The sequence below is a fragment of the Acanthochromis polyacanthus genome, chromosome 9 (genome assembly GCF_021347895.1).
Source record: "Acanthochromis polyacanthus isolate Apoly-LR-REF ecotype Palm Island chromosome 9, KAUST_Apoly_ChrSc, whole genome shotgun sequence".
In the NCBI taxonomy this organism is placed as follows: Eukaryota; Metazoa; Chordata; class Actinopteri; family Pomacentridae; genus Acanthochromis; species Acanthochromis polyacanthus.
Window position 1 is genome coordinate 38,942,497 of NC_067121.1, and position 12,240 is coordinate 38,954,736.

Genomic DNA, 12,240 nt, shown 5'->3' on the forward strand with positions numbered 1-12,240 from the left:
TAAATGGAAACAGACTTCAGTTCTGAAATAAAATTTTATTAAACAATACACTCGACAACGCTTTTCCTTATTTACACAGCAGATCTCATTACACTTGTTCACATTATTCAGTTTTTTTCAGTCAGTTGTGTTGCTTTCATGTTCTCCTGGTCAGTAAAAAAAAACAACCAAGTAAAATATTTTTTCTTAAAACTATTCCACAAACACAACCTGAACTTTGTGATTTACTTCACGGATCTCAGCCCTTTATTTCTGAATTCCAGGTGTTTTTGGACGCTCAATTCGCATTAATACAACATTCACAGCTTTGTATTTTTCTCCACATTCCTCAAGACTTCATGGAAGAAAACACATTTTCAAATTTTCTAGTCAGAGTGTAGTTTATCAACGCACATGGAATAGCTCTGACGAAGCTGGCCCCCATACCATTGTAGTATCCGCGAAATCCTCCTCGTTCATATATCCCAATAAGTCCTGGTAGCACACCTGAGGCTGGGCGGGAATCTGAGATGAAAGCTGGGAAACAAGACAGAGAATGATTAAAGCATGTCAAAGTGCCAAAATCATTTAAACAAGGTCAGATAAATTCCAGATGTTACCCTGAGCCTGCTGCTGAGTTCGAATCACCGCCAGTGGATAACTGGTCATTTGTCCAGAGGCAAAGGCCACGAAACTGAAGAAGAACAGCTTGGAGTCACTGTTGTAGGCCGGATCACGCTTTGCCCAGGACATGATGGACTGGAACAGGAAGCAAATTAGTAAGTTTCAAATTAAGAGTGTTAACTGTAAAAAAAAAAAAAAAAAAAAAGAAGAAGGAAAAACAAAACTATTTTTATCAACATAATTTTATGAGTTTAAGGAAGAAATTATACTTAAAAATGTACAGATTTCTGATGCAGGCATTATTGACAGTTTTGTTTTTGTTTGCTTGTTGTTTTTTTTACAGTCAATGTGTAAATAGAATCAATCATGGAAAATCTGTGAGATAACAGTTAAAATATCATTTATCATTCTCAATCCTTGATATACACAATTTTATCTCCCAAAAACAGCAAAAAAAATCTAAAATTATTGTTGCTATTTATTGTTTTTAATTAGACATGGACTTTATTTACAGTTTGGCCGGTTTTGTCAGTCAACATTTTAGTTAGGATTTTTTTTCTGTGATTCTGTAACTCAACAAAAATCAGTTAAATTATTAACTAAATAACGATTTTAATGCTTCTGTTGTCCTCATTTACAAGAACGAAAAATATTGTATCCTTGTGTGAAAAAAATACAAAAGTTCTGCAAAAAAATCCCCAAGTTTATGAAAATTTGCAAAACCTTGAGGAAGAAAATGATTGCTTAAAAGTTTCTCCGAACAGTTTTATTTATAAAAAAAAATCCCTCAAATTTGGCAAGAAGATTCTTGTAAATATTTTCAAAAAATGAGGAAAAATCTTACAAAAAATCCTGAAAATATCTAAAGTGAATACATATATATCAGTAAAATTTCTGATATTTTCTTTATGAACCTTCACAAAAAATCAGTGTTTTTTTTGTGAATGTTCTTAAGAAACATTTTTGACATTTCTTTTTTCCACCAAAAAATTTTCAAAGATTTCCCAAAAATGTTGAAAATGTGAACATCAGAAGTTGCACTGTGAAAATATATTTCTTTTTCCACATTTTCAAACTTTAAAATCTGTTAATTTTGACTCGCAGGACAACACGACGGTTAAATAACACAAAAATTGTAGAATTTTACAGTGAAGCGCTACTCAAAAATTGAAACATAATTTGTTAAGAATACAGACTTTGACAACAGAACATGTAAAACAGCATGAGCCTTATTCATTTCACTCGGCCTGCCTCACCTGATGAACTGCACACTCTACACCTGCATATGGGATCATGCAGAGGATGCTCGGTTTGAATCCTCTGTAGAAGGAAGACAAAGACTCGTTTCTGTAGATAGATCGAGCGCAGGCCACGACACCGTTATAAGTTCCAGCCTGCTGCAGGTTCAGTCTCACCTTTAACACCTGCAGGACACAAAAGAGGAGACAAATAAACCTGCACTGACACTTTAAACATACTTCTCCAATATATTTCATTATCTAACACCGTTTTCTTCCCCCTGTAGCTCCTTCTTTTTTTTCTACAGCGCTTTCTGTTTGCTCCCAGACAACCCAAAGAAAAGATGTAAAACTCTGTTCTTCTTTTACAGTTCTTCCAGATCAATCAACAAGATATAACATTGTCCTCTTACAGATCTTCATGTGTAATAACATCATGTTCATGGCTGGTCATTTCCACCGATAACGTTCTCTTTTTTATTTTTAGCTCTGTTGTAATTTTTTAAAATTCCTGTCCTTCTTTCTGCCTTTTCTTTATCCTGATGCTGTGACACGAATTTTGAGGAATCAAAAAAATGTATTGTATCGTAGCGTATCTCATCGTAGCACAGCATATCGTATTGTAGCGTAGCGTAGCGCATCGTAGCTTAGCGCATCGTAGCTTAGCATATCATAGCATATCCTATCACATTGTAGCGTACTGTATTGGAGCATAGCATAACGTATCATATTGTGTCGTATTGTATCGTATCGTATCGTATCGTATCGTATCGTATCGCAGTTGAAGACCTAAGAGTGATTGTTCATGCCATATTTAACAAATGTATAGGGTGCCTGAAAACTTTTTCCACCACTGTATTCTATTCTATTCTATTCTATTCTATTCTATTCTATTCTATTCTATTCTATTCTATTCTATCGTGATTCAGCAAGTTATTTGTTTTTACTTTTGGTAGTTTAAGTACATTTTGCAAATACTTTTGTATTTTTATTTAATATATTTTTTATTAAATGTTTTTACCATAACACAGTATTTCTACTCCATGGCAATGCTACTTTTACATAAGTACAACATCTGAGTACTTCTTTGGTGTCTGGTGTCTGGATGAACTTTAAGATGTTGTTGAAGCTCCCAAACGTCTCATCTTCAAAATTAATGTGACGACGACACAGTGACATTTAGAAATAATAATCTGATACCTCTAGGGGGTAGAAGGCAGCGTGAGCCACAGCTCCGGACACACACCCCAGACCGAAGCGCTGCTGCACCGTCAGGGTCTCCTGGGTTCTGTTCTGGGTGTAGACCTTCATCTGAACGAGCAGAGCAGCTCCCATCATAAGTAACAAGACGCCGTTGATGAATAATTCAACTTGGAGAGCCTGAGCTGCTGCTGTGGCTCACCTGGGCATAAATAAGACATTGTAGCGTGGACTGTGGGGTTCCTTTCAGCACGTTGACGGCGTTTCCCTGCCACATGGAGCGAAGACCACCGGCCCTCATCTCCTGGAAGACCTGAGAGAAAGCCTTGGATCCATGAACCTGTGGAGCAGAGCAGAGAAAATCACTCTCTTTGCCAGCTGTAGGTAGTCATAGTTGCTGGTAGCTAAATACATAACGTAAAACACATCGTAGGCACTTCAGTAGAAATCAACCGTAGACATGTCCACATTCTGGAGAAGAGTCAAGGAAACCATCTACATTGGATTGGATATCCAAAGTAGTTTAAATCAATCCACTAGACTTTAAGAAAGTTCCTTGAAGACGTTTCACCTCTCATCCAAGAGGCTTCTTCAGTTCTGGAACTGTTCTGGAACTGAAGAAGCCTCTTGGATGAGAGGTGAAACGTCTTCAAGGAACTTTCTTAAAGCCCAGTGGATTGATTTAAACAACTTTGGATAACCATGACCTGGATGAATGAGAACCTACACAGACGTCAGATTGGATACGTCAGAGGAGGGAGTTTATGATACCACTTATGAAGCACTGAGACCTAGAACACGGTGATCAGGTCTCTCCAGAAAGTTTCTTTGTTGTTAACATCTTGAGTCACTTCTGACTCAAATCCTTTGTTGTGTAAACCAGCAGCTCCACCACAATGATTGCTATTGTTGTTGGTGGACCAAATGGTTTCACAGCAATTCACACCTGGAGACAGGTGAGTCCTGGATCGCTAATGGACAATTAGCCATGTAAGCTGTAGGGATTATAAATTGTGCAACTTTCCATGAGTCAGTTAGAACTGAAGAAAATTCTTACATGAAATGTCTTCAAGAACCTACAAGAGAAGTCCAGTTGTTTCTACTGAAGCTCCTACGATCGCCATGACCTGGATGACTGAGAATCTACAGAGACTATGGAAAAGATATGACCTGTTTAAATGAAGAACCCAAGAATTAACTGTTATTCTACAGAAAAAAATATTAATTTACATTTTTATCATAAGGGCTGCACAGTAGTGTACTGGTTAGCACTTTCGCCTTGCAGCAAGAAGATCGCCAGTTCAAATCCTGGGGTGGGCCTGGGATCTTTCTGCATGGAGTTTGCATGTTCTCCCTGTGCATGCGTGGGTTTTCTCCGGGTACTCCGGTTTCCTCCCACAGTCCAAAAATATGCTGAGGTTAATTGGTTACTCTAAATTGCCCGTAGGTGTGATTGTGTGTCTGTATATGTAGCCCTGTGACAGACTGGTGACCTGTCCAGGGTGTCCCCTGCCTTCGCCCGAGTCAGCTGGGATAGTCTGCAGCACCCCCCATGACCCTAATGAGGATAAAGCGGTGTATAGAGGATGGATGGATGGATGGATGTTTACCATAAAAGTGTTACATCACGTCAGTCAAGTCACATTAAGTCAAGTCAAGTCATTTTCTGTCAAGTCAAGTTACGTTAAGTCAAGTCTAGTTATGTTATGTCAAGTCAACTCACATTAAGTCAAGTAATGTCAAATCAAGTCATGTCAACTCAAGTCACGTTACATTAAGTCAAGTTAAGTGGAGCAGCTGACCTGAAGCTGGGTTTTCAGTCGGTCTATTGGTGCCGTCACAGTCCGAGACACGGCATCAGCCAGACCTGCCGCCAGAACAAACGTCCTCCAGGCTCCGAAGCCGGACGCCTCTTCAGGAAACTCGATGGGCATTGCTCTGCTCTCCCCTACATCAAACACCTGCAGGTGGAAAACCAGACGGATTAACTACCATCTGGGTTATCTGTTTCTTCACCGTGTTAACATTGTGTTAGGGTTGGTCCATGTGATCTCACCAGACTGTGTTTCCATGACGACACCAGCTCCCCGATGTTGTCCACAGGGTTGAGGATGATGTGATGCAGGAACTCTCCCCAGTCCACCGTCATGGAGCTGTCCTTATCCATCCTGTAGACAATAAGCAACAACAGCAGATACTCTTACAGTCAAATCAATGGTATGAGCAGCTGATTTAGTCACCAAACCGAGCCTTAAACTGAGTGGTTCTTTGTCACAACACAAACAGACGACCGTCATTCCATCTCAGACCATCACATTTACAGAACATCTCTGATTCATAGCATAAAATACGGATATTTAGAAAGATGTTTCAGATTTTGAATTAATATAGCAAATACTTTCCAAGATCAGATGTTCTAAAAGCTTCCTTGCAGCACTTTTTCTGAGGCTATGCTTGAGCAATGATACCACAGGAACTCTTCAAAATAAGGGCCTGAAATTTTCCCTCATTTATCATCATGTCATTAATTCTACACTAGAAAACAAGTAGGTTAAATCATTTCTGATTATGGGTGGGTTGGAACATGAAAAAGGAAGTGTCATAAAAAATACTGTCTTTGAGCACAAATTAACAAAAATAAATTATAAAATGATATTTTCTGAACCATATGCAGCGGCGTCTTACAATATTACAAAAATAAAACAGAAGTGAACTTTTATAACTGACTGAACAGGTATGACCAGTCGTACCACAAAAACAAACATACTGGTAGAGGCTTCACAATGGCTAATGGTCAAAATATATGCTACTTTGTGCATATTTGTCATTTAAAGCTGAAATTTCACACATATCATTTTAAATATCCGTAGTTTGAGCGTGACAGAGACGGTCGGGCAGAAAGCCGCTGATGATTTGAGCTGGAATAACACTCAGATCATTTAAACACATCAGTACACTTTTTATTGATCAGTAATAACTAACTGATTTATGATGGAGCAGTGATAATCCTTTGTCTTCCAGGCATATAAAAAGTCAGGGTTGCCAGGTCGTGAGTCCAAACTGCAGGATCATTTCGCGTTCATTTACTCGTTTGCACCTGCAGATTTGAAGACATGAAAGTGTGCATTTGTCTAATTTTGCACAATTTAATCCAGAAGGTGCAGCTAATAAATAGAGCTAGCTTAGACGCCAAGTGTACCTTTTGACTTAGAGGGAACTCAAACCTGGCAACCCAAAACTTCCAGTGTGTTTCATCGCCACATACGAAGGAATCAATGTGAGCTTTTTGACTGAGTGTTTTCTGTGAACACTAACATGCAGATCAGATTAGACCCTGTGTGAAAACTGCAGCACAAATACTGTTTATTCAGATATGTAGTGGGCAAAAAACTCTTACATTTGTATAATTTTTATTGCATTCGGCTCTGAAATGACCACTCCTAACTCCTTAAACAAACATAGGACGTCATCCAGGTCAATCACTCCTGATCAGAGAAGAAATGCACAAAATTACAAACACATAAGCGCTGCCGCTTGTCCTCTTTGACCCTGCAAAGATTGAAATGATAACGCTGCTTCAGGCGTCTGCAGAGCAAGGGTCAGTGTGGAGCTGCAGCGTTGTATACCATAAACAGATACTGTGTTTGTGAGCCAACCATTGCTGTCTGACCTTGAAAAACACGTTTTACTGTAAAAGAATGAGCATTTCTTTCAGTTTGAGCAGAATAAAGGCTTGAAGGATGACAAACTTTGTTCATTGTTGTCTTTAAATCACATTATAAAAGAAGCAAAAACTTCAAAAGCAGATTAAAAAGTCACTATATGGTGTTTACAGGATGAATCTGACATGAATTTGCAGCATTTTCTTGTGGTTTTTTTTTTTTTTAAATATGACTGTTTTGAGGCAGTAAATGCATCTAACTCACCACAATTGTTCTTATCAAGGTCATGAAAGTGAATTTTCCATTTCTTCTCCCTGTCCATCATGTACTTGAGGAACTCATCATAATCCAGCAGGCCGTCTTTGTCTTTGTCATAAGAATCAATGATTTTCTATAAAAAAGAAAGCGATTCTTTAATGAGCAGAAATCAGAGTAGTTTGCTGTGAAATGGAGCTTTTTAAAGCCAGACGTTGGTACCTGGACCTTCCCATCTGCTGACTGGATCCCATGTTTCCTCATCTCGTCGTGCAGCTCGGCCACTGAGATGAATCCATCCTGGTTCTGGTCCAGTTTGACAAATAAGCCACGAAACTGGTCCATTTTTCCTGAAGCCACAGATCAGATTTCCTAAAGGCTGCTGTGCGTGCTGCAGGGCCTCCAGAGGACGGGGTGAACGGCGATCATCAGGCGGTGCTGACCTGCAGCTCTGCAGACGCTGACTCATTTGGCTGAGCGCAGAGCCAGTGCAGCTCTTATGAGCAGAGTAGAAGTACCTCGACGGTGCAGCAGGCGGCGCTGTGGCTGCAGGAGGAGCTTTAAGCAGTCATACTACTGACAGACTCAGTGTGGGCTGGAATCAGGAGAGAATTAATCATGGGATTCATTTTGAAATGCTTTAATTACACACAACAAAGGCTAAATGTGTGTTTAGGTAGATGAGCGTCATGGGAATGATCCAGATTCAGGCTGTACTGGGCTCTTTTTTCTAATATCTATCTATCTATCTATCTATCTATCTATCTATCTATCTATCTATCTATCTATCTATCTATCTATCTATCTATCTATCTATGTCACCGATTTAATAAGTAAAAATATCTCCTGTAAACTCCTGGCATCGGTTTATCCTCCTTTTCCTCCTTGTCTGGTGTATAAATCATGGGTAGTGTCTACGGATACGTCCGTACCTCTAGCATCAACCTAAATCATGTGTTTATTCTGTATTTGACACATGTGTGTGTATTTATGCATGTATGTTTGAAGTGAAAACACCCATATGTGATGTTTGTGGATCAGCTGAGCATCGTTTTGTTCTAACTGACGAAGAAGACAGCAGGTCCTCCGACCCCGAGTGTCCGTTTATTCAAGGTTCAAGAGGTTTATCGTCACAGAAACAGTGAAACTCTTATTGTTGTTGATCCTCCTCAACCAAATGATCTGACGTGAAAAATATCTTAAAACTCCAGCAGTGATGAGCAGGTTCAAACTGACAGCAGCAGTTTGAGTAAAGTTTGGGTTGCCAGGTCTGAGCTCATTCCAAGTCAAAAAGTACAGCTGGGTTGTTAAATTACAGATAATATTCAGCAAAATAAATTAAACATTAAATCTTTTGATGTATTATGACTAAGTATTAACTATAAATAAATAAATAGACATGTTCTCCTGTTATAACAGATCATTAATCTGATTAATCTGAACAGATATTTCACTTGTGGTAAAAGAAAATATCTGAAAACCACATGTACGTATGCATGAACTGTTCTTTCTTTTTATTTTTTACATTAGTGCAAAGATTCATGCAGGAACAGACAGTAAAGACGTAAACCTTATTTTACAATAGCATCTATAATAATGGCATATTTACTTTTTTCATGTGAGATGCTGTTTCACTCACAAAATACAGTTTTTGTATTTTTGTCTGAGAATGTCTGTGTTTTTTCCTTTTATTTATAAGGTTTATGTGCATGTTTTCATTCAGCCGACAGAATAAAATCAAATGAAAACACTAAAAGAAAATTAGTACAATAAAAATAAGCACTGCATATATTGTTATTATATATATATATATATATATATATATATATATATATATATATATATATATATATATATATATATATATATATGCTTGTTTTCCCTTTTGTATTCTGGAGAAACAGAGCGACCTATGATGGTGATTGAATTCATGAAGTTAAGCTCTCCAGCAGCTGCTATAAATACACATGGAGTCACAGTTGAACTTTCTGTGACGTTGATCTTCAAGTTTATTCTGAGTGGAGACGCAAAGCGAGAGGAATACATTCAGATTGATTCATGTTCATATTTGATGCATGTTTGTGTTGCTTTACTGTTTGTTATTGAGGGAAAAAGCAAAAACAACGAGGCCAAAATTCAAACTGCAAGCAGCGTTGGACGGGTCCTCGCACTCTTGTCGGTGCTCTTACACGGACTGTCCTCGGTGCTCGGACCCTAATAAGCAGGAAATACCTCCAGAGTATTGCATTTTGTGATATTATTAAGCTTTTGCGGGGGAGGAGCTTCTGGAGTTGGAGGAGGGTCCAGGTGATATCCTCTGTGATGACGTCACAAGCCCACCTGTCACCTGGATGATGTGTCAGGACCCCCGTTTAGTGACTGACCAGCCTCAGTGTTTGCTTTCGAGAAAGAGCCGCTGGATTCCAACTCACAGCGTCAAGTTAGACCCCACCACTCCGACATCCGCTTTCAAAATAAAAGAAGATCTTCTTCAATCAATTCCTCAATCAATTGCCTCCATCTAACCCTGTCTGCTGCATCCTCTTCTCTCACACCAACTACCTTCATGTCCTCTTTAACCACATCCATAAACCTCCTCTTTGGTCTTCCTCTCGGCCTCCTGCCTGGCAGTGGGAAACTCAGCATCCTTCTACCAACATATTCACAATAAAAGAAAATATTAGATGAAAAAAAATCAATTAATGCATTTTTAAAATGTTGGAATCTTATGAAAAACAATAGCAGATATCAGTTTAAAAAATATATTTGGAGCTGATTTTAAAAAGAGTGTAAATTTTTGGTCACAAATTATTATTCTTAAAATGATACGTGTGTGTTGTTGTGATATAAGGTTTAGATGTTTACTGTTTGTTCATGTGTTGCAAGAGTGTAAAAAACATGAAAATAAAGAAAAATTCACACAAAAACAGTTGTGATTTTCAGATATTTTAGATCCTTTCAGATTAACATCAAATATTTTATGACAGAACAATCATAACATTTTATTTATATTGTAGTGTGTATGTCGGAATGTCCAAAAAGATTTTTCAAAAAAAAAAATCTTTTAATTATTATGATTTTTTTTTATCCCCTTAATCGTTTCTTTCAGGATTTATTTTACTGCCTTCTTAATTTGCTAAATGTTTAACAATGCATTCATTAATTTTAAATATTGAATTAAACATGTCTGTTAGAATAAAATTGTGAAAAGCAAAACGACTGTAATGTTCCCAAAACAAAGGTGAAAGAAAAGAAAATTTGGCAGAAAGGATGCAAAAAGATTTTTAAAATAGTAAAAAATGGAAAAAAAAAGAAACAGTGGAATACTTTAAGTTTCCAAAGATTCAAATGTAATGAAAAAATTTTTAAAAAATAAATAGAAAAATCTGGAAAGCAAGGATGGTAGGAAATAAAAAGCAAACATAATGGCAGACTGTAATATTCCCAAACTGTTTAAAAAAAATAAATATAAAGTCTGATCGAGATGATGCCAGAAATAAATGGAAAAATCTGTGAAATATTTCAATGTTCTAAAATAAAACAACAACAAGAAAAAGTTGAAAATCTGGCAGCAAAAATGTCATGAAAAATGTATGAATGATGTAATGTTCATAAAGGTCTTTTCAAAATAAGAGTCTTTTGTGATTTCTATTTTTTTTTTTTTGCCCTTGGTCATTTGTTTCAGGGTTTATTTTACAGCCATATTTATTTGCTATATGTTTATTAATGCAGTTATTATTTTTAAATATTGAATTAAACGTGTCTGTCAGAATAAAAGCCCCTCAGTCTGAATCACAGGAAGCAGTTGGCTTCATTGCCGGTGGTTTTCTGCAGGGACGGAGCTGAGGCTATTTAAAGAGGCTCATCCAGGCTCGGATAAATAACAGAAGGTTGACTAACCGCCTCTAAATGCTCCTCATCCAGAACCCGGCGTCTGTCTGCGGAGACTTTCTGTCTGTCTGTCCGCTGTGACACAAAGAACACCAGAAAAAAAACAGCAAACCTTCAGACCCTGCAGTCGGTCTCCAGCTGCTCTCCTCCACCAGCCTCCGTCTGAAAAATGGGTAAAGATTACTACAAAACGCTGGGCATCTCCAAAGGAGCCACGGAGGAGGACGTGAAGAAGGCGTACAGAAAGCAGGCTCTGAAATGGCATCCGGACAAGAACAAGTCTGCAGCCGCCGAGGAGAAATTCAAGGAGATCGCCGAGGCTTATGAGGTCCTGAGTGACCCGAAGAAACGGGAGATCTACGACCAGTACGGAGAAGAAGGTACCGAGGCTTTACCGGGGTTTTATAGTGGGATTTTAGATATTATTGGCTCTGAAAATACGTTTTAAAAGCTGCACAGCTGGCTTTAATTCAAGTCTCTGAGAGCAGCCGCAGGCCTTCAAACAGCTGATCTCAGGCCTCACTTCATTCTAAGGAGCACATTAGTGCACCGCAATTCACCTTTAAGAGCCTGTTTTAATAGAAACCAGCATTTATAGAACACGTTTACACTGAAAGGAAGCTGGGACTGTAGGAATATACAGCAGAACAAAGCTCGACTGAAAAAACAACCTGGAAAAAAAAACTGTAAAAATACAAGGAAATGCTTTAATGTTCAAGAAATGTCAATAAACTGTGGAAATGTGGCAGAAATGATGCCAGAAAAAGTAAAACTCAGCAGAAAACTGTAATGTTCTAAAATTATTTAGAAACAAACAAAAAAATGTAAAAATCTGGCAGCAAGAATGCCGGAAAAAATCAGTAAAAAACAGTGGAATACTGCAGTGTTCCAAAAATGTCAAAAACAACTACAAAATAAACAAATACTGGATGCTAGAAGGTAAAAAGTAAAAACCTAAACATATACTGTGAGAAGCAATCTGTCAAAAACAGAAATAAATGTACAAAAAATACAGTGGAATATTTTAATGTTTTAAACAAATTAAATAAACTTGAAAAAATCTGGCAGAAAGGATGCCGGAAAATATCTGTAAAAAGCAGTGGAAAATTGTAATGCTCCAGAAATTATTTGAAAACAAACAGAAAATGTAAAAATCTGGTACTGAGGATGCCAGAAAAATAAACGGTGAAATACTGCAGTTTTCTAAAAATGTACAAAAAAAGCTATAAAATGAACAAATAAATAAACAAATCTTAATGCCAGAAAGTAAAAAGTAAAAACTGATCAACAGTGTGTCAAAAACTGTAAAAATCTGAATGCCAGAAATAAATGTACAAAAAATACAATGAAATATTTAAAAAAATAAATAAATAAACTGTAGAAATCTGGCA

General features: G+C 37.5%; 2 protein-coding genes across 2 annotated transcripts in view; one reads left to right on the plus strand and one right to left on the minus strand.

Moving 5' to 3' along the window:
* Window positions 1-15: 15 nt before the first annotated feature.
* slc25a24l (solute carrier family 25 member 24, like) lies at window positions 16-7,485 on the minus strand. Its single transcript, XM_051953588.1, has 10 exons — window positions 7,181-7,485; window positions 6,968-7,094; window positions 6,439-6,526; window positions 5,098-5,209; window positions 4,844-5,002; window positions 3,244-3,381; window positions 3,042-3,152; window positions 1,860-2,027; window positions 600-738; window positions 16-516 (listed from the first exon to the last, which is right to left on the minus strand). Exons 1-10 carry the CDS (start codon window positions 7,301-7,303, stop codon window positions 329-331), a joined length of 1,353 nt encoding a protein of 450 aa, XP_051809548.1. The 5' UTR covers window positions 7,304-7,485; the 3' UTR covers window positions 16-328.
* A 3,273-nt stretch (window positions 7,486-10,758) lies between these two features.
* The window catches only part of dnajb4 (DnaJ heat shock protein family (Hsp40) member B4), a 9,008-nt gene continuing 7,526 nt past the window's right edge, over window positions 10,759-12,240 (plus strand). Inside the window, exon 1 of the mRNA XM_022213246.2 lies at window positions 10,759-11,229. Within this exon, the coding sequence (XP_022068938.1) occupies window positions 11,019-11,229 (211 nt within the window). The 5' untranslated portion in view covers window positions 10,759-11,018. The remainder of the gene's footprint in view (window positions 11,230-12,240) is intronic.

Bases quoted from the DNA above. Each gene is read 5' to 3' on its own strand.
- slc25a24l (XM_051953588.1), bottom strand. From the start codon at position 7,303: ATGGACCAGTTTCGTGGCTTATTTGTCAAACTGGACCAGAACCAGGAT. The intron at 3,382-4,843 runs GTCAGCTGCTCC...TCTGCTCCACAG, and splicing joins GACTGAAAACCCAGCTTCAG to GTTCATGGATCCAAGGCTTT. The intron at 739-1,859 runs GTGAGGCAGGCC...TTCCTGTTCCAG, and splicing joins TAGAGTGTGCAGTTCATCAG to TCCATCATGTCCTGGGCAAA.